Source organism: Malaclemys terrapin, chromosome 1 (assembly GCF_027887155.1).
Source record: "Malaclemys terrapin pileata isolate rMalTer1 chromosome 1, rMalTer1.hap1, whole genome shotgun sequence".
NCBI lineage: Eukaryota > Metazoa > Chordata > Testudines > Emydidae > Malaclemys > Malaclemys terrapin.
In genome coordinates this window covers 149,102,193-149,130,126 of record NC_071505.1, presented here as the reverse complement: position 1 = coordinate 149,130,126, position 27,934 = coordinate 149,102,193, and the positions used below count along the sequence as shown (strand labels likewise).

The window sequence follows — 27,934 nt, the reverse complement described above, 5'->3', positions numbered from 1 at the left end:
ACCTGCCGTATCATCTTGCAATCTGTGAGGGTCAGAGATTTTCCTTTGCCTTTTCATTGCTGATGGTTAGCAGCAGATGGAGAACCTCAGGGCCTGGTGTTTGGCTGAGTGTTTAATCAGCCTCCTGTTCCTGCTGTTTAATGGAAAGAATGTGTTGAAAAAGACAGGAAGAGCTGGGGGCCAAAGCTTCCCACATCAGTCCAAGAAGAGCAGGACACTGATGATGGGGATGAACCTACCTGATGGACAGGAGCTTTCTTCAACATTCCAGAGGAAAGTGAAACCATCTCCGAGTTCTTTGCCCACAGATCCAGGGGAAATTCCCTCCTGACTCTAAACCTCACAATGAGTTTAACCTCATGTGCATGAGCAAAAATCACCAATCTAATCCCATTTATGACCCATGAGACCGTTGGTGACCATGTTTTCCTTGAATCCTTTCTTGATCCTTGATAGCCTATTGGATAAATTTGGATATGTATAACTGTTGGGAAAAGCAATTTATATGTGCGGGGTGATGCCCTGTCTGAACTCCATTGCACTTTATTTTTAAATGCATAGGTGCATACATAGATTTAACCCCTGAGATGGGAATAACCTCGTTAGGCATGTCCAGAATCTTGGGCTACCGGGTTTTTTTTTTATTCCTGCCCCATCCCTAGTTGAATATAAAAGCTGGTCTGGAGCATCCACAATTTGCATTGACTTGAGTGGAAACTTCTCCAGACCCGGCCCAGTATAACCACATATGAAGTAGCTTCCTTCATCAGCCCACTCAGACCAAGCACACAGTACAGTATTATTCCTCTTATCCCACCTCAAATAATGCACCGTGGTCTTAGCTCAGTACACGTGCTGATGGGTCATTTCTAACATCAGGAGCAGAAGATAGTCAGGGGTGGGGTGGGGTTGGACTGCATTTAGTGCTGCCTTGACAGCCCTGGAGAACGAGGCCTTCTATTTCTCCACAAAGGAAGGAACTGCATGAGCAGTGCATGCTTTCCACACTCTGCTATCAGTATGTCTCAATCTGGACCTAGAGCAGTGGTTCTCAGCCTATTTACCATTGTGGGCTGCATAGGCAGGTCTATGTGTTATGTGGGCCACATCCACACAATATATATACTACCTGTATATCTACATGGGCCACAGCTGTGTGCTGATTGGGCTGCAAGCGGCCCATGGGTCGCGGATTGAGAACCACTGCCGTAGAGGAACCACCTCTGTGAAGAAGAGGGGAGTTCAATCTCCATTTAATCCTTAGTTCAGAATGCCTGGTTGTGAGGCACTGTAACCTGTACACTAGGAATTAGGCACAGTCTCACAAAATTAATGTCACATAGGCCACTGGGCAGCTAACAGATAGTAGTAACCTTCACTTACTATTGAGATGATTTGGACTGGCACCAGCAACCCTGAGGTGACATGCTTCCTAGGCAAGTCCCAACTGCCCAAGCCCCCAGTCCCTGAACAGCAGGCTATGTACCTTTTGTGCTCCTTCACAAACTCAACCAGCTCCTCTTCCGTGTAAGGCTTGTCGGGGACATGAACTGGCTCATCCATGAATGGCTCGTAGAAATCCACCTCATTCAGCTTCAGAGCTAGTTTCTTTGCAACCTATGGCAATCACAGAAGTTACAGGTGAATAGGTCTGACATACCCACCGGGGTTAGCAAATGTCTTCCCTATTGCAGAGGAGTGGTGAGTGTGGTGTCCTCTGAGCACACCTTGTAATGGGCATCTGTCGCACACATAGCCCAATCCTTCCCTTGTCAATACTGCTTTCTACAGTAATGACCTCAAACACTGTGTCAGAACTGGGCCCACACATCTCACCCTTTGGTTTTCAAATCCAAACCAGGATCTGCATCTGAATTGCAAAAATGGCCTTTATCCTTATAATAGGGACAAATTAAAACCTGGAGTAATCAAAATCCTGATCTGGAACCAAATTTTAGATATGGGACCATCTCTAGATCTTAGAAGCACTATTGCAAGCTGTTGCGTTTGCAGTGATGAACAGGTTTTTGATAAGCAGAATATTCATTTGTGTTTTATAACCCTTTTCCCATCCACACGTCTCTAAGGCCTTGGCTACACTTGCGAGTTACAGTGCTGTAAAGTCTCCGCTGTAACTCACTCCCCGTCCACACTGGCAAGGCATTTGCAGCGCTGTATCTCCATGTTTGCAGCGCTGCATGTACTCCACCTCCCCGAGAGGAATACCGTGTATTATGCCGCCGCTGCGGCGCCAGTGTGGCTGCCCAATGCGCTGTGACTGGCCTTCAGAAGTATTCTGCAGTATCCCACAATGCCTGTTCTAGCCACTCTGGTCATCAGTTCAAACTTTACTGCCCTGGCCTCAGGTAACCAACCATGTGACCCTCCCTTAAAATTCCCCAGGAATTTTAAAATCCCCTTCCTGTTTGCTCAGCCCTGCGTGGCGTGGAGTGCTATCAGCGAATCTTTCCAGGTGACAATGCCTCCACGCGCCAAGCGAGCCCCAGCACGGAGCAATGGCGAGTTGCTGGACCTCATCAGTGTTTGGGGGGAGGAAGCTGTCCAGTCCCAGCTGCGCTCCAGCTGTAGGAATTACGATACCTTCGGGAAGGTATCAAAGGACATGATGAAAAGGGGCCATGACCGGGACGCCCTGCAGTGCAGGATTAAAGTGAAGGAGCTGCGGAGTGCCTCCCACAAAGCCCGCGATGCAAACGGCCACTGGGTGCTCCCCCCGCAACCTGCCGATTCTACAAAGAGCTGGATGCGATACTTGGGGTTAACCCCACCTCCACTCTGAGCACCACCATGGACACTTCAGAGCCGGGGTGGGAGGAGGAGGAGGAGGAAAACAGGAGTGAGGGTGGTGGAGTGGATGGAGACACCCCGGAATCCCTGGAGGCATGCAGCCAGGAGCTCTTCTCGAGCCAGGAGGAAGGTAGCCAGTTGCAGCGGCTGGTACTTGGTGGAGAACAAACAGAAGAGCAGGTTCCCAGTAAGCGTTTTTTTTTTTCGGGAAGGAATTTTTTCGGTGTGGGCTCTCTGGGAGAGGAGGGTTAGGCATGCATGCCTAGATACCGAATAGTGCATTGATGTGATTTATCACATCGCGGTAATCGGCCTCGGTAATCTCTTCGAATGTCTCATCCAGAACGTGTGCAATGCGCTTGCGCAGGTTTATCGGGAGAGCCACTGTGGTCCTTGTCCCAGCCAGGCTAACGTGTCCGCACCACTGTGCCGTTAAGGGCAGGGGGACCATTGCTGCACACGGACAAGCTGCATATGGGCCAGGGCAGAAGCCGCATTGCAGTAGAAGACCCTCCCTTGCTTCCCAGGTCACCCTCAGCAGTGAGATATTGTCCAGGACGAACTCCTGTGGAAAACGTTGGGACAGTGTTCAGTGTAGGTGCCCCCTGAAGCTGTTGGCTCTCCCCTAGGCACAGAAACCTAGAGGACAGTGCAGCCCTGAAACAATCAGTCCCCCTTACTCACCATTTTGAGGCTCCCGTGGGTTATGTGTGCTCTGTTTGGGACGGGAAAATTATGCTATTGTGTAGACCCTGTGTATTTTCTACTCCTTAAGTGCGAGGGGAATCATTACTCTGTCTGGTATAAACAATGGTGCCTCTGTTAAATGTTGCATTTTGCCTATACAGCTGCATCAACCTTGAGACCTCAGCCGTCCCTCTTATCGCCTGCTCAGAGACTGCAAAGACTCAGGAAGAGACCGCGAAAAAGCAAAGAAGACATGCTGCAAGAAGTGATGCGGCAATCTATTAAAGAGAACGAGAAAGCACAGGACTGGAGGGAGAGAGAAAGCAGGATCCGCCAGGAAAACGCAGCGCACCAGCGGCAAAGCACTGATAGGCTCATAAGCATCCTGGAGCGCCAAGCAGACGCTATCCAGGAGCTGGTAGCCATGCAGAAAGAGGAGCAGTACCGCAAACGCCACCCCCCCCCATACAGCCCTTGTCCCAAAACTCTTTCCCTTGTGCCCCACTGTCACCTCCAACCCACTTTCCCCAACTTCCATGTTCTTCATGCCACCCGCTGCCTCCAACACCAGTATCTTCACCACCCAGCCCTGAAAACCACGACCCTTACCCTCTGCACTCAACCCCCATCACCATGCAGTATAGCTGTCCTGAAGTGCAGCACTCACTGCACAGCACACCAGACAGGACATACGCGAATCTGTGATTGTACCGTTCCCCACTCCACCCCCTTGCCCTTTCTGATTCCCAAGCAGTTGTGTTTCTTTTCAATAAATAAATTTTCTTTTCAATACATGGATTTTTTGGCTTTGAAAACATTCTTTATTATTGCATAAAATAAAGATTCCTTAGCCCAGGAAATCAACAGGCACTGCAAATCTGCTTAGCAAACACTGATTCCTAAAGATTGGAACTACTGCACTTCACTCCCGTGCAGGGCACCAGATATCACTGCTGGTTTTCAGCCTCAAATTGCTCTCTCAAGGCATCCCTAATCCTTGCAGCCCTGCGCTGGGCCCCTGTAATAGCCCTGCTCTCTGGCTGTGCAAATTCAGCCTCTAGGTGTTCAACCTCGGAGGTCCATGCCTGAGTGAAGCTTTCACCCTTCCCTTCACAAATATTATGGAGGGCACAGCACGCGGATATAACCACGGGGATGCTGTGTTCAGCCAAGTCCAGCTTCCCATACAGAGATCGCCAGCGGCCCTTTAAACGGCCAAAGGCACACTCCACAGTCATTCGGCACTGGCTCAGCCTGTAGTTGAACCGTTCCTTGCTGCTGTCAAGGCTCCCTGTGTAGGGTTTCATGAGCCATGGCATGAACGGGTAAGCGGGATCTCCAAGGATCACAATGGGCATTTAAACTTCCTCTACCGTGATCTTCCGCTCTGGAAAAAAGGTCCCGGCTTGCAGCTTCCTGAACAGCCAAGTGTTCCGAAAGCTGCGTGTGTCATGCACCTTTCCTGGCCAGCCTGTGTTAATGTCAATGAAATGCCCACGGTGATCCACAGGCGCCTGGAGAACCATAGAGAAATACCCCTTCCGATTAATGTACTCGGATGCTAGGTGGGGTGGTGCCAGAATAGGAATGTGCGTCCCATCTATTGCCCCTCCACAGTTAGGGAACCCCATTTGTGCAAAGCCATCCACTATTTCCTGCACGTTACCCAGAGTCATGGTTCTTCTGAGTAGGATGCGATTAATGGCCTTGCAAACTTGCATCAACACGATTCCAACGGTTGACTTTCCCACTCCAAACTGGTTGGCGACCAACTGGTAGCAGTCTGGAGTTGCCAGCTTCTAGATTGCAATAGCCACCCGCTTCTCCACTGGCAGGGCAGCTCTCAATCTCGTGTGCTTGCGCCGCAGGGTGGGGGCGAGCTCCTCACACAGTCCCATGAAAGTGGCTTTTCTCATCCGAAAGTTCTGCAGCCACTGCTCGTCATCCCAGACTTCCATGACGATGTGATCCCACCACTCAGTGCTTGTTTCCCGAGCCCAAAAGCAGCGTTCCACGGTGCTGAGCATGTCCGTGAATGCCGCAAGCAGTTTCGTGTCATACGCGTTACGTGGCTCGATAGCATTGTCGGACTCCTCACCCTCACTCTCACTATCACTTTAGATCTTAAGGAATAGTTTAACAGCCAAATGTGACGTGCTGGCGAGACTCAGCAGCATACGCCTCAGCAGTTCGGACTCCATTTCCCACAGACAGATCGCGCTGCACAGAAACCGTTGAAAGATGGCGCCAAAGGTGGACGGAAACAAAGGGATTTCTGGGATGCGAAGCGATGCATCATGGGGTGTTGGGACAGGACCCAGAATCCCCCACACCCACAGCCCCTTCCCACAACCCACGGCGCCAGAATGGGAAGATTTCAGAGTATATATATCTCCTCAATATATGTTCCATTCTATATGCATCCGAAGAAGTGGGCTGTAGTTCACGAAAGCTTATGCTCTAATAAATTTGTTAGTCTCTAAGGTGCCACAAGTACTCCTGTTCTTCTTAGAATGGGAAGAGGTGCTCTGTGGGATAGCTGCCAATAATGCACTGCTCCCAATGGCACTGCAATTGCCGCAAATGTGGCCACGACAGTGCGCTGGCAGCTGTCAATGTGGACAGACAGCAGCGCTTTCCCTACTCAGCTGTACGAAGACAGGTTTAACTCACAGCGCTGTACATGTGCAAGTGTAGCCAAGGCCTAAGTGCTGTACAACCATCAATTTCTTCAAACACCCACTGGGAGGCAGGTAATTTAATTATTACTATCTTCATTTTGCAGATGGAGACCTGCTGCACAGAGAGATGAAGACACTTGTCTAAAATTTCATAGTGACTCATGTGCTGAGCTGCAGACAGAACATAGTAATCCTGATTCCCAGGTCTGTCTCTAGAGACTGCACTTCTCAATGCCAGCAGGTGCATGACCTGCCTATCCACAAGGAGGCAAAATTTCCATGTGCTTCTCATCCTCTAGCTGATAAATGTTCCCTTTCTTGGGGTGGGCCTCATAGAATATCAGGGTTGGAAGGGACCTCAGGAGGTCATCTAGTCCAACCCCCTGCTCAAAGCAGGACCAATTCCCAACTAAATCATCCCAGCCAGGGCTTTGTCAAGCCGGGCCTTAAAAACCTCCGAGGAAGGAGATTCCATCACCTCCCTAGGTAACGCATTCCAGTGCTTCACCACCCTCCTAGTGAAATAGTGTTTCCTAATATCCAACCTGGACCTCCCCCACTGCAACTTGAGACCACTGTTTTTTGTTCTGTCATCTGCCATCACTGAGAACAGCCGAGCTCCATCCTCTTTGGAACCCCCCTTCAGGTAGTTGAAAGCAGCTATCAAATCCCCCTTCATTCTTCTCTTCTGGAGACTAAACAATCCCAGTTCCCTCAGCCTCTCCTTATAAGTCATGTGCTCCAGACCCCTAATCATTTTTGTTGCCCTCCGCTGGACTCTTTCCAATTTTTCCACATCCTTCTTGTAGTGTGGGGCCCAAAACTGGACACAGTACTCCAGATGAGGCCTCACCAATGTCGAATAAAGGGGAATGATCACGTTCCTCGATCTGCTGGCAATGCCCCTACTTATACAGCCCAAAATGCTGTTAGCCTTCTTGGCAACAAGAGCACACTGTTGACTCATATCCAGCTTCTCATCCACTCTGACCCCTAGGTCCTTTTCTGCAGAACTGCTACCTAGCCATTTGGTCCCTAGTCTGTAGCAGTGCATGGGATTCTTCCGTCCTAAGTGCAGGACTCTGCACTTGTCTTTGTTGAACCTCATCAGGTTTTTTTTGGCCCAATCCTCTAATTTGTCTAGGTCCCTCTGTATCCGATCTCTACCCTCCAGTGTATCTACCACGCCTCCCAGTTTAGTGTCATCTGGAAACTTGCTGAGAGTGCAGTCCACACCATCTTCCAGATCATTAATAAAGATAACAAAACCGACCCCAGGACCGACCCTTGGGGCACTCCGCTTGAAATCGGCTGCCAACTAGACATGGAGCCATTGATCACTACCCGTTGAGCGCGACGATCTAGCCAGCTTTCTATCCACCTTACAGTCCATTCATCCAGCCCATACTTCTTTAACTTGGCAGCAAGAATACTGTGGGAGACCATATCAAAAGCTTTGCTAAAGTCAAGGAATAACACATCCAGTGCTTTCCCCTCATCCACAGAGCCAGTTATCTCATCACAGAAGGCAATTAGGTTAGTCAGGCACGACTTCCCCTTGGTGAATCCATGCTGACTGTTCCTGATCACTTTCCTCTCCTCTAAGTGTTTCATAATTGATTCCTTGAGGACCTGCTCCATGATTTTTCCAGGGACTGAGGTGAGGCTGACTGGCCTGTAGTTCCCCGGATCCTCCTTCTTCCCTTTTTTAAAGATCCTCTCCACAGCTGAGTCTATTTTACCTGCCAACTTACTGTGTAACACTTACTGCACCTTCTTGTCTAATATTGCTCCCCATGTGTGAGGCTATTCACAGTTGCCCCAGAGTCCTGTATTATTCCTCGTCTGCCCCAGCCCATTAACTTGCTTCCCCTTTCAGCTCGTCTCTTTCCAAGGCTATTGCCTTCTGTCCCCGTCGCTCCTTCAGTACTCACTCTGCCCCATCTCCCTTCATCCCTTGTTATGCTAGCCTGCCCCCGTACCACAACCTATTCCTGCTAGAGAGGCACCGGGGCAGGAGTGATTCCACTCACCCACCTTCTGCTTCCTGCTCCCAATGGATCCTCACTGGCTGGGAGAGGAGGAAGAGAGACAATCTCCCTGTCCTCAGTGACAGTCTCACAGCTAACCCCGGGAAATGCCACTTGGTCCCTGCAGCCCTGCTGAATGGGGAAGTTCATTTCAGCAGGGCTAAGGAAATGCATGACAGAGTGGGAGGGCCAGAGACATGTGTCATGTCCAATGTATGACACTTGGCGATACTGAACAGAGGGAAATGGGGGTGTGGGTGCAAAGCCCCCACGTTTGCTGCCCCAGTCACCCCAGTATACTGCTGTGTGCAAGTCTGGAGTAGAAATTACTGGAGAATTGGGATGGTCTACTTTTTTCACATACACTAGAATTAATCACCGAATTATAGCTAAAGTGTTCACTTTACACATGCAACCCAGAATCAAGCCCCCCTCCCCCCACCCTCCCCGTGAGCAGGTTACACTTGTTTTATATACTCATTGAATGCCAAATTGGTTCAAGCTACATGACGTCACAGCTGTTTTCTGACTAATTTACACCTGATGTATAATGTACACCGCTGAATTTAGGTCAGAGACTTCTAGCAGAATTGTCTCTTTGGGACAAATTCATCCCTGGTCTAACCCCACTGAAGCCAACAGTCTCTGGAACCTGGTGCTTTGTGTTTAGACAACGACCTAGATCAGAGCGGTCACTGCTTTGTTTGGCTGGGGATAGAAGCCCCTCTTGTTTTCCAGTAAGAAGAGCATTTTCTTTGCCAAGGCCAAGTAATGCATCAGGGCTCAGGACGGAATTTAGAGTCAGGTTCTCAAAACCCTGACTGAAAACTCCCAATCTGCTGAGCTTTGGGAAAGTCCTGATCTTAACTTCATTGATTTCAGTCATTGTTAGCCTAATCCTGAACTCTAAGTTGAATTGCACTTTGGCTGTGCAGAAAGGAGACTGTGAGCTCTCAGGAGGGAGTTTCCGGATGCTTACCCCTTTGTCAAAGGTAGCAAAGAATTTGATGTATGGTTGGAAGTGTTCCGCTGCCTCTTCAAATGCCTTGTAATCTGAAAGGAGAAATGACAGAAAAGGGCATTAAAGAAAAGATTCCAAAGGTATCTGACCAAACTGTGCTCTACACAAACCCAGTGGAACTTGTCAGTCAGGATCCTGAGGACTCAAGTTAATACGCAGCAGGGAAGGGAGGACTTTCTTATAGCTAAGGAATGTGCCTTGAGGTCAGGAAACTGGGGTCTATTCCTGGCTCAGCTGCTGTGTGGCCTTACCCAAGTCAATTGACCACTCTGTGCCTCAGTCTCTCCATCGATAAAATGGGGATAATGGTGCTTACCCACCCCTCAGGCAGGTTGTGAAGCTAAGGTCATTGCTGTTTGTGAAGCGTTTTGAGATCCTTGGGCAAAAGGAGCTGGGGCAATGCAAAGTTTTGCTATTATAACATGTTGCAGATAATAACAGTACCGAGCCTTTTTCATCTTTATTGGACGTACAAACAAGAACTATTTGGTGCTGATTTATTGTTTGTATAAATGTTTGCAGGTTCCCAAGGTATCTTTGTAGAAGGGTAGCCCATGGAAACTACAGATCCCAGCAGGCAATGCTGCAATGCAAATACTTTTCCAAGCAGCCCTACGGAGCAAGGTAATTTCCTGGTCCCAACTCCTACCGATGACAAGAGTGCCCGCAGCCACCCTCCCACACCCAAAGCTGCAGCTCAGTCTGAGAAATGTACCATCAGCTGGAAAGTCCTGTTCAGCTGAACTAGTGGTAATGATTTCAGTGAGTTCCTGGATGTCCATGCAAGCTCCCTTAGCCCTCACTGTGGGGGTGAGGGGAGTTTCCGCTATGACAGCTGATATCAGCTCCCCAACTGGGGTCAGGAGCAGCTTCCTCACTACAGTATAAGCATTGCACAGATAGGTGCTTTGTTTTGGAGGGTTTTCATCATCCTCTGAAACATCTGGCATGGACCATTATTACAGACAGGATACAGGACTAGCTGGACGACTTGTGGCAGGGAGATAGGAAACCAGAGTAGATGGGTCAATGGTTTGTTCCGAAACAGCCGCTCCTACGACCCTACAGTGGGATTAGGATTGGAACACCTATGCTTTTGCTGTACAGTTTTTTGCTGTTTTATTTAACATGTGAATAAGCTCAAACAAAGAGAGCAGATCAAAATTTCCAGGTGCTCTCAGCTCACCTCCACCTGTTGACAGAGATTTTGATCCTCTCTGGCACACCTTCCCCTCTTAAGATCCCTGATCAGGAATCCCCCACCTTGTTCCTAGAGCCCAACCAGACTACAGCAAGGAACAGGTCAATCTCACGTTCAGAGTCTTCTCCTTTGAAGTAGCCAATGAGTTTGATCTCGTCCTCAATGCGGTCGAAGGCCTGTAGCTCCAGCTTGCTGTTGATGATTTCCACTGGGTCCTCCAGCAACTGCCATGACAAATGTATTTGATAAGCAATCCTACTTTTGCAGCACCAGCCTTCTACAGGCTACTTTTACAGAGGGCCTAAAGGGGAGGTCTTAGCATGCTTCCCTGTTGCCAGAAGCCTTACCCAACCCCGACAGTTCCCAACCCAGCCCTGAGGCAAGGAACCCGCAGTCGAGTTGGCTGAGAGCACCCTCAAAGGGAGCTGTCAGTAAGGAAGGCTGGACCAGGGAAGTGAATGGTTGACAGAGAGAAGGTGGACAGGGAGAATTTGGGACCTGGCCACAGAATGGGGCATCTCCAGGGGCTTTGTATGATGGTCAGATAGCTGGGTGAGGAATAGGTCTGCTGTGGGAAGACAGAAGAAGCAATCAGCAGCCCAAAGGATCACAGAGAACCTGGTGGGGTGGGGGAATGAGTGCTAGGAGGCAGGATGGTGGGTGTCTTTGGGTTGGGGGGAATGAGTGATCAGCAGCTGAGAGAGGCTGGAGGGGTGGTTGGGAGAGTAGCTGTTGATGAGGTTGAGTGTTGACACTTAAGATAGGCCAAGAAAGATTTTAAGGTTTGCCTGGGAGCAAGACTCCCATAGTGTTGCAGTTAAGATAACAATATCTAACAAAGACTGGAATTTTACTGTGCAGTAACCCTTCGCTTATTTTGAATGCTATTTTTAAGATCTATTCTTACAGTGTGCTAGCCACAAGATGTGTAACGGATGAAATTATCCAAAAAAGGGCATAGTCACTGACTAGCCACCAGGTGATGATACAGTTGGAAAGTTGCAATGTAACAAGGAACCTTGGAAATCAGGTAAGGAGATGTATGTACCAGAAAGAGAAATTAGATAAAGACCAGAATGACACACAATAAGGGTAACAAGGGTGTGATTGCTCCTAAATCAGAGGGGGAAGTAAGATCATCTGCAGACTGGATGTCAGATGTTAGAAACTACAGGGAAGGTCTTCCACAGCTATTGGTAATTGTATGCCTCCCTGTGTATATACTGTTTTTCTTAACTGTTTGATTAATAAATACAATCAAAGCTGACTTATCAGAGGTCTGTTATTATTAAACTCATCTGAACTGGAGAGAACACTTCTCACTAAATATATAATCACAGTTAAAATTCCTACCAATTATTGGTTATTGATTATTGACTGTAGCGGGGTGGTAACCCCGCTCCGGTCCAGAGGGGGCTGTGGCTGGAGAAAGCAGCCTTTAGGCTGAGCTGATTGGGGGAAGTGGCTGCAGCTGCGGCCACGCCCCAAACAGACTCATCTGGCCCTATAAAGGCCAGGGCAGCCAGATGCTTAGCAGTCTCTCTCTGCACTCAGAGAGAGAAGGGCCTGGCTGCAGCAAGCTAGGGATAGTATACCTGAGTGGAGCAGGGCTGGGGAGCTCTAGCCTGGAAAGCCCCAGGCTGTGGCCTAGTGGAAGGCCAAGGGGTACTGGGGGTTGCAGAGGGCAGTCCAGGGCAGCAGGTCCAAACCCCCCTTGCCAGTGATGTGTGGTCTGTCCTGCAGTCTGCCCCAGGGAGCGGGGGCTAGTTGGTGACTGGCAGTGGGCTAGTGCTGAGGCAAGGTGGGGATAGTGGGTGGGGGTTCCCCTGGGAGGGGAGACCTAGTGTGTGGGTACTGCCAGGGGGGCAGCACCCAGAGCAAGGGGCACTGGGGTCCTGGGAGGGACATGGGAGCTGAGAAGGAGAGGACAGGTGGATCACCATCCTGTAGAGGGTGCTCCAGAGGCTGGAGAGCTAATTCCCTGGATGACCAGCAGGAGGCGCCTGCAGGCGTGAGTCTGCTCCTTTACATTGACAAACTATTGATTATCAACATGAGGTTATTTGAATTCCTTTAGTGCAAATGGTTGAGGCTAAAGGGGGAAGACATTGTAAACAAATAAATGATGCTGGGTGACAATGTAATTTCAAAGGCAAGTCAGAGTTAGGCCTAACACTACCAGAGACTTCTGGAAAGTTTGGATCTGAATCTGAATTTTTATGGCTGACCCTATCTGTGCAGTGGGTTATATCAAATCAAGTTCTGAGGGAAGAAGGGGTTCCAGACCTGTCTGCAGCTCAAACCCAAGTCTAATGCATACCTCAGCCTTTGATTTCTTAAGCTGCCACAGACAAGGAAAGGATTGGTCTGATTGCCCTCTCAATGACACTGGTGTAAATCAGAAGTGACTGCACTGGAAATCATAGAATACCAGGGTTGGAAGGGTCATCTAGTCCAACCCTCTGCTCAAAGCAGGACCAATCCCTAGACAGATTTTTGCCACAGATCCCTAAATGCCCCCCTAAAGGATTGAACTCACAACCCTGGGTTTAACAGGCTAATGCTCAAAGCACTGAGCTATCCCTCCCCCCTTTATCTACTGAGAGAGATCAGTATAAAAGCTGTATGAGAGAGAATTGGGCCCATTTTCTTAAGGGACAATTCTGCTCACACACTAGATATTTTCTGTCATTCTTGTCCCTTGTTTGTTTGGGATTTTCTTTATTACAAGGCACCTCTTGAGAGAAGAGAAGATCTTTGTTCTCTTTTGTCACTGCATATGTTTTATATGCACATGTCAAAATACATCAAACAAAACATCATACCAAGCGACTTGTGCTACATAATGACGCTTGGGTGTACATCATGTGTGTTTGCTATCTCCTACTAGAAAGTAGCTGGAAAACCAGAACAGCTCCAGTGTTTGTTACTATAGGACCCTCTAGTGGTTGTCCGACAGAGGATATGAACCCTATAACAGCTATTGATGATAGCAAAGTGCTGGGGGGCCACAAAGTCGTTGCCATAGAATCATTATCACACCAAAGCAGAGACCCTGTCCCTACCCTGAGCCCAGCCCTGGAGCAATATCGGAAGTAGCATCCTTCTGGTGGGAAGCCAATATGCAGCATTGTTCCCTGCAAGCCTGTACTGATTAGAGTGACCAGACAGCAAATGTGAAAAATGGGGACGGGGGTGGGAGGTAATAGGAGCCTATATAAGAAAAAGACCCAAAAATCAGGACTGTCCCTATAAAATCGGGACATCTGGTCACCCTAGTACTGACTCAGTAACCCAGCATAATGCTGACGGATGTGCCATCTTCCAGATGAGAAGCTGAGGACAAGTGGGATGCACATATTGTGGGCCTGATTCTTGCCTAATTTACTTAATGTAAATTAAAAGTAGCTTCACTACCATCCATGCAGTAAGCTGTTATAAACCAGGCCCTGCACCATATCTCTTGCCACCAACTTCTGGTCTCCTGTAACTTACCCTGGTTTTAGGCAGAGATGGAGTTTTTCCTGCTATCCCAGAAAATTAGCTGCCAGCCCCCATTACAGTTTTATCTTTAAACAGGGCCTGCGGTTCAACTGTTTCCCCAACTGAAGTCAGGTCCCTCGTCTGTGACATACAAAAGGGTGTGGGGTAATTAAGTCATGTTTTCAGACAAGAAGGAGTTGCAAATAGGGCTGAAGCTCATTTGTGGCAAATATTTGCAAAAACATTTTGGAAGTATTTGCCCAGTTCTGATCTTATCTGTGCTTACGTCCAGGAGGAATTCAACCAAGACATCTGCAGCCAGTTCCCCGTCAAATTCAATCATACGCTCCTCTTTGAAGATATAGAGGCTTCCTTCTTCATCCAAGCCTGGAAGAAGGGGATGAAGAGACGCAACATGGTCAGTATGCTACAGAAAGGGTTAATGGTGCATTCTGGGAAAATATGGTTAGCAGCCCAGCTGCGTGTGCCTACTTGCCAGTGAAAGTTCCCTGTGGGAAACAAATCTGATCTATCCGCTGAGAGACGTCACAACTAGGGACAGGCCGGATCTGGAACCTTGGATCAGTTTTCTCTCAAACTTTGAGAAAGTTCAGTTTCTGATTCAGATGTGAGCTTCATGACTTGGGCTTCTTTCGCTTTAAAGTGCAAGAATTTTGCTAAGCAAATAATACAAATAAATAATCTTGGGCTCTAACTGGTGTTCCAAAACCAAACACCCCAGAACTTTCAGAAAATTGGTTTGGATTCAGATCTGGGATCTAGACTTCATGGTTGTGGGTGGATCCCTAGAGATGGTTGTGCCAAGTCTGTATAAAATAAGAACTAAGCAATAAGCCAAAGTGAGTCTCAAACTCTCTAAGACTCACCTCGGCCTAGCTTATGTTTGTGTGGCACCATGTATATAGATGGATTCCAAAGTGCTTCACAGACTAGATATAAAAATATCACCCACCCCTGAAATGCAGCCACTTCTGGGGTGGAATGCAGCAACCTTACACCTCTTATAGTAGGTCATCAGTTTGAATCCATTTTAGGGATGGCAATATTTCACAACTAGAGAGGCAAGCCCCTGTAGGGGTGATCACAAGTAGTCTAGGGGGCAGGGGACAGAGAAGAACACTGGGGGTGAAGAAAGTAGCATGACTCCAGATCTACCATTCCCAATATAAGTATGCTCCCACAACCATGAAGTAATGCAATGACTGGCTTCTTGAGAGCCCGTCCCGTTCCCTCTCCTCCCATAGTAGCCCCTAATGTAGAGAACCATAGGAGTGCTCACTTGTATAGAACTGCAGGCTCAAGAAGCAGGCTACAGAATCTAGCTATTCTCCTCTGCTCTTGTAACATTCAACTGAGCTGCAACCTGCCACCAGTGAATGCTCCTATCCGAAGCAGTTTGTAGCCTCCTGCTAAGTGGGGTGCAGGAAGGAGAGCCACAAAAAAAACCCAAAACCACCACCATGCTCAGAGGCAGAGAAAAAAGAGTTTGAAAAGAAAGAACAAGAGAGAGAAAATGGACAGGAAAAAAAAAGTCTAACAGTGCCTGAGCATAGTCATAAGTGGATGGGTGCCCATCTTCTTTGGGGGAGGGGAGGATCTTCCAGGAAGAGCTTGGGATGTATTAAGGGACTGGATGATTTCCTGGGGACTGGTGATATGCTACGGAAAGTTTCAGCTCTACATCACTACTTCAAATCTGGCTCAGTGCAGGACTGACTGCACACCACTGTGATATACCAGGGTATAGTCTGGATCAGTGGGGGGCTGTCACCCCTGCCCTGCAACCTGGGGTGCCTTACAATGCCTTGCTGAAGTAGCTCCTATCTGGGCTGCTCACAAACAGCCTTCCACATGCAAGCCACACCCTGGCTCTCACCAGCCTGGGTTATACTGCAGGGTGACCCCCACACGCCCCAGTCCTGCATTTCCCCCCAGAAATGGATGTTCTGTACTGCCCAGCCCCCTCCTGGACAGGACAAATATATTAAGTCCATTAGTCCTTTAAGGGAATTGGAGGGTTGTTACCCTCTGACAACGCTCTGTTAAATGAATTGTGAGTCTCCATCCAGCCATCACAAATAGCAAGGACTGGCTTCTTTGTTGGCAGTCTCAGCAAGGGAAGCTAAAAGGGGGAAAGGATCATGGATCCTGAACTCCCCTCTGGCCCTTACACAGTGAATGATTCCCTTAGAGCTGGGTGGGGCAGCATGCATGTGGAAAGCTGTCACTACCGTTCTGTCCTGTGGATAATGAGTTGGTTGCCCTCTCCAGGGCTGTCAGTGTGGTACCTTTCCCATGTGCTCTGTGTATGTTTTCAGAGATTTTAGAGATGAAACTTACCCAGCTTTTTGGCAACTTTTGCATCTTTCTTGGAATCCACAAACCCGAAGCCGAAACCTTTAGTTTCCAGGACCTGGGCAGCCAGCTGTAGGAGAACCCAGACAGGAACATAAATGCCATGAACATAGGCCACCCAAATACCCCGAGAGAACCTACTTCAATACCAAAATAAACCCCCATCTGACCGCACACCCCTAGTTGGCACCTACCGCACCATACTGGAACCCTAAGGGGTATCATCAAACAATTACAACCCATACTCAATGGGAACTCCATCCTGAAAGAAATCTTTCCTGACCCCTGTCTTCTGGCCTTCAAACAATGCCCCCCAACCTCGCCAAGCTCATCATAAGCAAGCTCCCCACAGACCAGGACACATCAATTCAAAGCGGCACGAGACCCTGCCAGAAAACGGATACAAAACCTGCAGACATATCTCCACTGCATCTGTTACAATGATCAACAATCCCCACAACTCATCTTTCAAGCTCCAGGGGTCCTACACATGTGGTTTACTTCATCCGTGCACTAAATGTATGGTGATGAGATATCCCAATTTTATATGGACAGTCCTGACATTCAGGGCTTTGTCTTGTATAGGCGCCTATTACCCCCCACCTCCTGTCCCGATTTTTCACCCTTGCCATTTGGTCACCCTATCTAAATGCCCAATAACAATTATGTGGGTGAAATGAGGACAATATGCTCTTGATGAACTCACACAGGAAAATGCTAAAAGACAAAAACACCCTATCACCTGTGGGTGAGCACTCTGTGTCTGACCTCTCAGGCCTCATCCGCAAAGGAACCCTGCACAGCACCTTCAAAAGATGAGCCTGGGAGCCTAAATTCATAACTCTGCTAAATACTAAAAATCATGGCCTCAATAAAGACACTGGATTTATGGTTTATTACAACGATCTGTAACCCACTAACTCCCCCTTTTTGTCCTATGACTACAGGACACTTCACCTTGAATGGTCCCTTAGAATATGTGTTAATTACTTATGCCAAACAGTCTGTTCAATCTTGTATTTAGCTGTGACGATCTAAGCACCTCTTCCAGGTGGGAGGAAGAGCTCTGTGTGGCTCAAAAGTATGTCCTTCTCACCAACAGCAGTTGGTCTAATACAAGATATTACCTCACCCGCCTTGTCTTTCAAATGAACACCAAAAGACAGTTAAAAGTCATCAGGACCAACCAGGACAGCACCATAGTGACAAGTGACCCACATTCTGCTTTCTGGGCAGAATTGATGTGTGGATCATATCACTTGCCATTTCTTGGCTGAGGTATGCTACCCATAGGGCACAGTGACTGGATCTCATCCCACTCGCTCACAGACCTGGGTTGGCTTAAGATAGTATCTGCTGCTAACTACTCTCAGATAGTCAGGTGTTGGGAGAAGGCTCACAGCCCGAATCAGGGAGGCACCGTTGAAAAAAGATCCATTTGCATTGATATAAAACACATAGTCCCCAGCCTATAGCACCACGCAGAGGGGAACCCACTTATTTTAACCCATACATTTCTACTCACAGTAAGCAGCAGATAACAATCGGAAACTTGGGGGCCAAGCTCACTGCAAAGACAAACTCTGCCCAAGTCATTGCTTTGCTCAGGACACATGTAGGGGAAACAGAGATGCAGAGAGATGAAATGACTTGCCTAAGGTCACATAGTAGTCAGTGGCAGAGCTGGGGCATGAGCTGAGAAGAACCCTGAAATACAGACCAGTGCCTTATCTCCTAGAATAGCTTGTATGGCTGTCTGCCTCTCTTGCTGCTCCTCTTGGTCACTAGGGGTTTTTCTTTTCATCTCCACTCTCTGCCCCCTTTGTCACTGTCTCTCCTGAATGAACCAGAAGCTCAGGAGTGTTCAACGCAAACATGCTTCAGCCGTTTGGGAGAGATATGGTGCTGTGGGAAGCAGAGAGCTATGATGTCACTGGATCCAGATTAGCCAGTCAGGCTGTTTCAATTAACTTCAGAGGCCAGCTGGATACTGGCAACAAGACAAACAAAATCCCAGTACAAATTGGCTGAGATAGCACAGGAAATGGCTTCTAATGACTAAGCATAGCTCGCTCCACTGCATGGCCACCTCCAGTCCCACCCAGTCCCAGCTCCCAAGTGACAAGCCTTTTTGACTCTGCCACAGAGAATGCCCCAGACCCTACCAGTGCCAATGACACGAAGAGGCTGCAAAGCAGCTGGAAAGCCCTGCCCCTGGAGAATACTTCTGGTGCATGGGCCTCTTTGCCTTCACAAGAGCTGCTGCTTCAGGGTGCGTGCTGAGGGCAGATCCGTGTGTATGTGTGTGTGTGGCAGAGGGTATGCCAGGGGAAGGAGGAGGCATGGCCAGGAATGTGTCACAAGGCAGCTCACCGCCACAAAACCCCACAGCTCTTTTTTCTGCATACTGGTATTTGAGGAACATTATGACCCAAGGAACGGAGCTCCATGGCTTGTAGGAAAGGGATGCCCCTATTAGGACATGGCTACATTTGGACGCCACCACAAGACTGGATGGAGAAAGAAAACCTTCAGGCATATTGTGGCATGATTTATGAGTGATGCAAGGCCCATTTCAGGGCCTAGCATTGTGGGCATCCTGTGCTCTCCACACCCCGCCTCCCGGCTAGTTTGAATGTCACACAATAGCTCTGAGCTGCTGCCGCCCTTAGAAGTGCAGCATGCTAACCTCCCTCCTATAAATAGCCTGTGTCTGAACCCAAGGGTGACAGGAGATTAAGAAAGATAAACGCTGGCTACAGAACCCGAGTCTCTCATTAGGGATGTGTGGTTAAGTCATCACCATTCATTGGCAGCAGTTAAACCCTTTGCCAAAATTTTAGGGCAAAACGAGGCACTTTAATGGCTAAGCTGTTAGATGCTTTGCTTGGACAATGGGAAATACAATTATTTGTGAAATTTTCCTTCTCTTCTCCCCTTCCACAAAGTAAGTGCTCCCATGCCTGCACCCCACTTCCTTACTCTTATGCTCTCCTTTCCCCCACAAAATATGTCCTCGACTACCACCCCACTCTTACAATCAGACTCCCCCTTGCTCCAAAGGACATCCCCTCCCCACACCCTGCCTTCTCACTCCCTTAACCCTAACAATGTGCCCCCAGGTCCATCCCCCCACCCCTCACACCTATGCTTCCCATTCCCCCAAAGCATATGTTCCCAGGCCTGCTCCAGTTTCTTCACCCCCAGTCCTCCCTAGGGTGACCAGATGTCCCGATTTTATAGGGACCGTCCTGATTTTTGAGTCTTTTTCTTATATAGGCTCCTATTACCCCACACCCCCATCCTGATTTTTCACACTTGCTGTCTGGTCACCCTAGTCCTCCCCTTTGTAGTGTAGCTAGTCATATAACTATTCTGATTTTGTTTCCTCTTTACAACTTCCTGGGGTTTGTCCTTGGTGAAGGAAGCTGCCATTTTGTGAGGCAGAGTTGATGCAGCATGTTACAAAGGAGACACTCACTGGGCTCTCTTTCATGGAGACTTTATTTTTGTTCTTTCTTGTTTTGTTGTTTTCCTTATTTAAGACAGATAGCAGACTGAAAGTTTATGGTTACCATTTGTATACAGAAAAACATAAAGAATTCTGTCATAGTGGAGTATATCCTTAGGGCACTTAATTCTTATTTCCCTTATTCTACCTTCCGCTATACTGGCTGAGAACATTGGTCTCACTAGCCAGGTGCCCCACCTCCTACCCTACTGGTTCAGACCATTTGTCCATGTAAACCCGCATTAGGCATCTGGTAGTAGCAATTGATAATTCAGAGGAAGATTAAACCCTCTTTTAGGGTACTTAGCCAGCTAAGCAGAGGTCTGTGGCGGATGAAATCCCTTCCTGTTCCATGTTATGAGGGGCTGCCTATCCAGAGAACCTCTTTGCTGAACACAGGAATGGTGAGCACTGGAGTGTATGAGGTTCCTGAGCAATACTCAGTATTGTAAGCAGATTGCCACAGTGAGGACGTTTGATAGACCAATAACAGTTTCTTCAGGCCCCGAGTCCAGCACTCGAGCCCCTGCCTGCCCTGTGACCAGAGGAGAGCACTGAGATAAAATATGTTCAGCCCAAGAAACTAAGACTATGGCTATTATCAGCCAAACACTCCTTGGCCCCACACACTGGGATCTGGGCTGGTGTGTCTAAAGGCCTTTAACTGGGCTCTGAAATGTGTCTCCATCTTTTGAGGTGTAAACACCTGCTATGTGCACATGGACGGGGGGTGTGTGTGAGGGGGTGTGGGTGAGCGAGGGTGTTTGCGTGATGGGATTGTGAATAGGCACATGTGTACATGAGCGTTCGGGTATAAGAGTGGTTGGGTGAATGGGGTTGAGTTTTTGTGGGGGCATGGCACAGGCAGCGGGGTGAGTGCGACTGTGAGCATGGGTGGTTGGGGTAAGTGTGTGTAGGAAAATGTGGGAGATGGGATCAGAGCCTCTGTGGTAGGACAGTGTGTGTGTATGTGTGTGTGTGAGAGAGAGAGAGATAGTGTGTGCATATGTGTTTGTTAGAGTTTGTGAGGGGGAAAGTATGGCTGGAGGTGTGTATGTGTGATAGGAATTCTGTGTGTGCATGTGTGTTTGGAGCTGGGTCTATTAGGGTATGTGTTGTGTGTGGGGGAATAGTTCTGGACGTGTCTCTCTCTGTGGGTATGTGTGTTTGGCAGTGTTTCTGTGAGGGTATGTATTAATATGCCAGTGTGCGAGCACTGAGCAGGGAGTTATGCAGGCAAACAGACTGCTCTGCTGGGACAGTCACACTGAGATAACGTCAGGTATGCTGTACAGCATGTGCCCATGTGCGGCACTCCAGAGTCCCGCACTGGGGAATCTCTCCGTAATGCCAGCTACACAGGAACTGACCAGCCTGACTGCCCTTGCCCTAACCCCAGCTGGTTGGGGGAGTCTGATGCATTGCCTAGGTATGGCCTTCTCCGTGCCACTGCATTTGATCCACCATCAAATATCAGAGCACAGAGAATGCCAGAGACACAGCACCTTGGCTGGCTGCCCCTGCTTTATACAGTATCTGGCATTTATGTATCCACTTACAGTATTTTCTGATTCCAGTGGGATTTGAATACAGATAATGTTTCTAACTTCGACAATCCTTTTGGCTCAGGACCGTGGGAGGGAGGGGGCTCTAATGCGCGAACACAGCCATCTCTGCCCTGCCTTTTAAAAGCAGATCCCTTGAAGGTTTGGCCCACCCGAGCCCTTGTCATGGTGTCTGCTTCAACAGCGAGAAATTTGGCTATAACAGCTGCATGGTCAGGGGGAGGAAAAAGGCTGTCTTGGAAGAACTGGACTTAACTGTCTTTAAATAATGGTTTGAGGATGTCAGTAACTCAGCCAGAAGTTAGGGATCTATTACAGGATTGGGAGGCATAGGCGCCGACTCTGTGGGTGCTCCGGGGCTGGAGCACCCATGGGGAAAAATTGGTGGGTGCTCTGCTCCCATTGGCAGCTCCCCACCCTGCCCCCCTGCCCCAGCTCAGGTCCGCCTACTCCCCTGAGTGCGCTGCGTCTCCGCTTTTCCCCCTGGCTCCCAGCACTTGCGCGGTGAAACAGCTGTTTTGCACGGGAAGTGCTGGGAGGTAGGGGGGAAGAGTGGGAACACAGCGCACTCGGGGAAGAGGTGGGGCCGGGGCGGGAATTTGGGGAAAGGGTCCAATAGGGGCAGGGAGGGGGCCGAGTTGCGGGGGGACTTTGAGGAAGGGGTTGGAATGGGGGTAGGAGGGGGCAGGGCAGGGGTGGAGTTGGGGCAGGGCTGGGGGGGCTCGAGCACCCACCGGTGCCGGGAAAAGTTGGCGCCTATGTTGGGAGGGTGAAGTTCTGAGACCTGTGATGTGCAGGAGGCCAGACTGAGATGATCATGATGGTCCCTTCTGGCTTTAAAGTCTATGAGTCTGAATCACTGACAGCTGGAATAACAGCAACATGAATCTCTGTCTCACGCAGGGAGAGGAAACATCTCCTTTCCAGAGCTGTTGGGGCCTAAGGGAGAGCTCTCTGTACCTACTTGGGCTTAGGCTTTGGAGCTGAAAGCTTTTGGGTGATTAATAAGGCCCTCAAGGCTGTTTCCAAAATCTCAGGATGTATAATAGCAAAAGTGAGGTTGGGTAGACTAGAGAAGGGGCAGAGAGGCATCCTGTCTGGGCAGACTGTGAGGAAGGCAGTTCTTGAGCTCTGCAGCTGACCATTCTCCCTTCACTTCGCAGAGAGGGATGATTATAATTCTGATGGAAATATTAATGCTCATGCTGAGGCTTGTATTTTATGTCAGTTTTTTTCGCAAATGGCAGAGAAGCCAAGGGAAGGTGGGGGAAGCCCTGGGGAAATCTCAGCTTTGTCTGCTTCCCATTGTAGGGTGGCAGCTTGTTTTGTGGCCTGAACTTCCCTTGGCCTCATGCCTGGCAGGGCCACACTAACTGTAATGCTAGCATTTCTCAGCTCCCCCCGACCGGCAGGGATGGACAGGGGTGATGAATTTGGACCTTCGGGGGAGTGTGATGGGGTGTTCACCCTACACTTACCCTGGAGGGGTTAATGGAGGCCAGCTGGGCCAATTAGCCTGCAAGCTGGGAGATTGAAGGCTGAGAGGAAAGCCCTAATTAGGGGAAGCTCACCTGTGTGGGAACAGGCCTGGCTTTTATAAAGCCAGGGAACTGATAGCAGAGAGGCTGCAGGGAAGTGTCTGTAGTCACTCCTTGGGAGGGATGTTTGATGTTATAGCAGCAGTTAGCCTATGGTTACTCTCTGGGAGAAGGGAGTTGTGATGAGGCTGGCAAGCACAGAGAATAGTGGAGAGCCAGAAGGTAAGGAAAGGCACAGGGAAAAGGGAACAGACCTTGGCTGCTGACTAGAGGCTCCCTGAGCTGGAACCTGGAGTAGAGGGCCTGGGTTCCCCGGTCAGCCACTAGAGAAGTGGCAGTGAATGGGAAGACTGCTGGTAATAAAAGACTTTGGTAACCCAGAAGGGGGAAACATGCAGTGACCTGACTGGAGGGTCAAGTCATGAAGAAGGAGCACTTGGAGTTGCAGAGAGAGTAGCAACAGAGAGCAGAAGGGGACCCCTGACCTGGAACAAGTGGACTCCCCAGAGTGGCCAGGAGGAGGTGCCACATGTGGTAAGTAGACCCTGTGAGAGGGAGTTGGCATTAATAGCTTCCTGCTAAGTAAGGACAGTTTCTTTTCTAGTCTGCATAGCTGGAAGAATAAGAGACTGGAAAAGAAGGAGAGAGAATGAAGGGAAACCTCTGCAAGGTGCTGCATTCTTCCTTTTACATTTCCCTGTTGTTCCTGCCCTTCCGGTGGCTCCTCTATGCTAAGGTGACTTAAGGGAATACAAATTTAAGGCAATGCTACTCAACTGTCTCAGGTCCAATAATCTGAATCCTCTTCCCCCTCTTCTCTCCCCCTCCCCCCTTTTCTTTTCAAGACCTCTGTACAGCTACAAGTGCACGCAGCCTCTGGGAGCAAAATCTACATCTCAGCCATGGGAGTCAACTGGAAGGCCCAGATGTGCTTCCAGCAGGGCACATTTGATAACCATGAGCTTTGGGATTGAGGATGGTAGGACGTTTCCCATTTTTAGCCTCCAGCCCATTTTAGAGTACAGGTTTATTAAACAAACTGATGCTTTGTCCTAAATGAAAGGCCAGCGAGAAATTCATTTTTTTTTTTTTTTTTTTTTTTAGGCTAGAAAGGGCCATTATGATCATCTAGTCCAGTGGTCACCTACGGGTCGATTTGTGATCGACTGGTTGATCCTGGAGAATCTCCCAGTCAATCATGAGCTCTGACAGTGTAGCGGGGCTAAGGCAGGCTCCCTGCCTGCCCTGGCCCTACGCCACTCCCAGAAGTGGCCAGCACGCCCCAGGGGTCTCAGCACATGCAAGCCTGCTGCTCCTGCCTGCAGGCGCTGCTCTTGCCTGCAGCTCCCATTGTCCGGGAATGGGGAACTGTGGCTAATGGGAGCTGTAGGGGCAGTGCCTGAAGAGAGGGGCAACATGCCCCTCCAGGGGCCGTAGGGACATGTTGGGCCCCTTCCTGGAATGGTATGGGGCTGGGGCAGGCAGGGAGCCTGCCTTAGCCCCACTGTGCTGCTGACTGGGAGCTGCTTGAAGAAAGTGCTGCCTGGTGGGAGCCCTCACCCCAACATCCAGCCCTGAGTCCCTCCCACACCCAAAGTCCTTCCCAGACCCTGCACCCCCTCTTGCCTGCTGCACCCCAACATTGCCCCAGCCCAGAGCCCTCTCCTGCACCCCTACCACAGGCTCAGCCCGGAGCCCCATCCCACACCGTGAACCCCTCAGCCCCAACCCAGAGCCCGCACCCTCTCCCAAACCCCACTCTCTGCCCCAGCCTGGTGAAAGGGAGGGAGGGGGGGATGAAGTGGGCAGGGCTTTGGGGAAGGGGTGGGGCCTCAGGTAAGGGGTGGGGTAAATCCTGGGTTGCCCTCAAATTCAAAAAGCGATCTTGGGCATTAAAAGGTTGGAGACCACTGCTCTGAGCTAAAGCATATGTTGATGGTCAGGAACTGGCTGTCAATGAGTGTCGAAAATGCTGGGAAATTGTTTGGAGCAGTGGCCAAAGACCTGGGTGTTTAGTCAAATGTTTTGAGTCCATGTGCAGCCTTGCAGGATAATAGACTGTCTCCCTCCCTGCACTTCCACCCAGTGATTAGCGTCCCCTGCCTTTAGCACTAGAGGTGACCTGTTGGGCAGAAGGAAACCCTCTTTCCCCTTCCAGCTGCAGCAATAGCTGGGTGGTGGTGCCCAGTTGCCTCTCTATTGCATCTGTTACCATAGCTCTGGTAGTGGCGCTCTGGGCTGTTGAGAACTTGTGCACCAGACAGCCCCACAGGCTTCTGAGATCTGAGTCTTGGAGTGTGTTGGTAGGGGTGAACATAGGTGGTGGGGCTCAGCTGAGTGTAGGGTGACCAGATGTCCCGATTTTATAGGGACAGTCCTGATTTTTGGGTCTTTTTCTTCTTGTATAGGCTCCTATTGCCCCCCACCCCGTCCCGATTTTTCACATTTGCTGTCTGGTCATCCTAGCTGAGTGGCTACTGGGGATCATACCCTCCGGCACTGGGACCAGAGGGGAGCCGACTTATCACCCAGTCTCCCCCTTTCTCCATTAGAACCAGATGGGGAGGCCATTCAGCACCGAGGCTCCCCTCCAGAAGGCTGCTGCCCCTCAAATCAGAAAGCAGGCCTTGAAAGACAAAACGCCAACATCAAAAAGTCACACTCTGGCTGAGCCCCTTCTCTGGCTGTCCCCCCACTGGAAGGTGGATTTCTCAGCTAGTGATCCTGGCATGCAGCTTTGTGGGCATTAATTACACACAGTGGAGTATCTCTGCACAGTGGGAACTTAATAGGCTCTTTAGATGCCTGACAAAAGGTTGAACATTATTAGGTTTGTATTTTTATCTGAACTGGGCGTTCCTAATTTGAAGTGTGCTCTCAGCCAAGGCACAAGTTTCCAACCATGAGCTAAAGGGACACTGATTGGGGTCCAGTCATGTCTCCGCATGATTCCCACACAGCTCCCTGGCATTTCATTTAACCACTGCTCAATGGCATCACCAGGAAGGTTATTTTGCTGACTGAGCTGGGCAGCCGACCCACTGAACAGCCATGTGGAGCTGGGCATGTCACTTATCTATGCTGGCCTGCCCCTCTGTTTGCAGTATTTGAAACTAGAACTGCCCTAACACTGTGCAACTGGCCCACAAAACTAAACTCCCCTCTGAAGAGAACTGAGGCAAGAAGGCACAGATGGGGAGGGGGGGGGGGAAAGAAGGTGTAAAATCAGTGGTGATGAGGCCATTTCTAATCCCTGTTTCCTCTGCCCTGCTTTGTCTAAGCATAAGAGCGTCTCCTTTTAAACTTCAGGCCTGATTCCATCATTAATGCACAGGTCCATGCTGAGGGCAGTGCAGTCACCCTGGTTCAGTGGGAGCTCAGGGAGCGCAATCCCTCCTCCAGCACCTCAGTGTCTGGGGGCTGGTGCATAAAGCACCATCCCCTTGGTCAGTGCAGCTTACCCTCTCTATTCTCCATGCTTGGCTGGTGCTGAGCAGGGCTCAGGGCTGTGACCCTCTGCCAGGTACAATTTGGGTTTTTGTGTTGATACCTGAAATGGTTCCAAGACAGATTCCTGGATCTGAAACTCCTGTAGACTTGGGAGAATTCACATCTGGATCTGAACTCTTCAGCTGCGTCTGGCATTTCTTGCCCAATTTGGGGAGGCTTAGCCTCTTGTACCTGCAGCCCATGCATGGCACAGATACATGTCTGTCTTTAACCTGTACACAACACCAGTGAAATTCATAAAATCAGAAAGGCTGAGCACTTAAAAACTGGACAGTAACTGACTGCAAATCACCAGGGTCAATCATCACTGGGATCTTCTGAACAAAAGGAGCTCTCCACCATGATTATAGCTGTTTCCATTAGTTCACACTGACTCAACAGACGTTCTAGGCTTCATTGACACAATGACAATTCTCAAATCTTGTTATATAGATGCTATAAGGGAGGACAATAAAAAGATGAAGTAATCCATATGGCTTAATAGGCTTGCATGGCAGCCTCAGAGTGTGCTTGCTGTCCAGTTGGGCAAACAGCACAGCTACCTACCCGGTGTTAGGATCACCTGGGGCTCCGTAGCAGCCCTGGCTTTGCATAGTGTTTGGATACTAGCCCAAGCCCTTCTCCCTTAGGGCTCTGTAGAGTCTCCATGTAGCAGCTGCATAGTGTTGGTTATATCCAAGGACCAGTTGATTGTTGAACTTTCTTGGAAAGAAGAGTTGTTCCCTGCTCCCAGAACAAACAGCTGTCATTTCTACTTTCATAATGCTTTAGCCAACAAGGAACTCTCACTGATGGCTTCTTGATGACATCTGGCCATGAACAGCTGGAGTACCAGAGGGTGATCTTAGCACACACTCTCCCTTTCAAACACAGGAATGGGGGCAAAGCATGGAGTTTTGTATTACTAACCCCTCACACCTAGTCAAAACTCCCTGCTGAGACTTGGTAAGGGTGCTTCCTCTTTTAAAGAGGGAAGATAGTCAAGTAGGTAGGGCACAGACCAAGGTGTGGGTAGACTTGTGTTCTATTCCTGACTCTGCCACTGACTTGCTGTGTGACCTTGGACAAGTCATTTGGCTGCTCTGGGCCTCATTTCACACAACTGCAAAATGGGAAGAATGATGCTTATCTGCTCTCTCTCTCTCTTTTTTTTTTTTTTTTTAAAGTGCTTTGAGCTGTACAGACACACAGCTCTAGGTGTTATTACTGCACATCAGTGCTCCTTCTCTGCTATGCAGTAGCTGGTGGATAGAAAGCAGCACATATGGCCCACAAGGCCAGGGTATTGGAGCATGATCTCTCTCTCCTCCCCCCCCCCCTTTTTTTTTCTTCTTTTTTTTTTTTTCCCCTTCATGAATTTAGTGCTGATGGACTTGCTGGCAGCCATGGACTCCGAAAGCTTCTCTTTATCCCCAGAACAGATATGGCAAATGGAGCCGTGCAAGCTTCCTCCATGCACCCTGCCCAACACATGTGCCTTATCTGTGCCATGGAGGAACTGTCCTTAGGAGTTAGAAGCATGT

At 49.3% G+C, this 27,934-nt stretch overlaps 1 protein-coding gene across 2 annotated transcripts in view; it reads right to left on the bottom strand.

The window, feature by feature from the left end:
* Window positions 1-27,934, bottom strand: part of CASQ2 (calsequestrin 2) — a 57,096-nt gene that overhangs the window by 22,372 nt on the left and 6,790 nt on the right. For both annotated transcript variants that reach the window (XM_054043372.1, XM_054043362.1), the window contains exons 2-6: window positions 16,273-16,357; window positions 14,198-14,298; window positions 10,541-10,652; window positions 9,186-9,259; window positions 1,487-1,617 (exon numbers count right to left, since the gene is read on the bottom strand). In XM_054043372.1, the coding sequence (XP_053899347.1) occupies window positions 1,487-1,617; window positions 9,186-9,259; window positions 10,541-10,652; window positions 14,198-14,298; window positions 16,273-16,357 (503 nt within the window). The remainder of the gene's footprint in view (window positions 1-1,486; window positions 1,618-9,185; window positions 9,260-10,540; window positions 10,653-14,197; window positions 14,299-16,272; window positions 16,358-27,934) is intronic.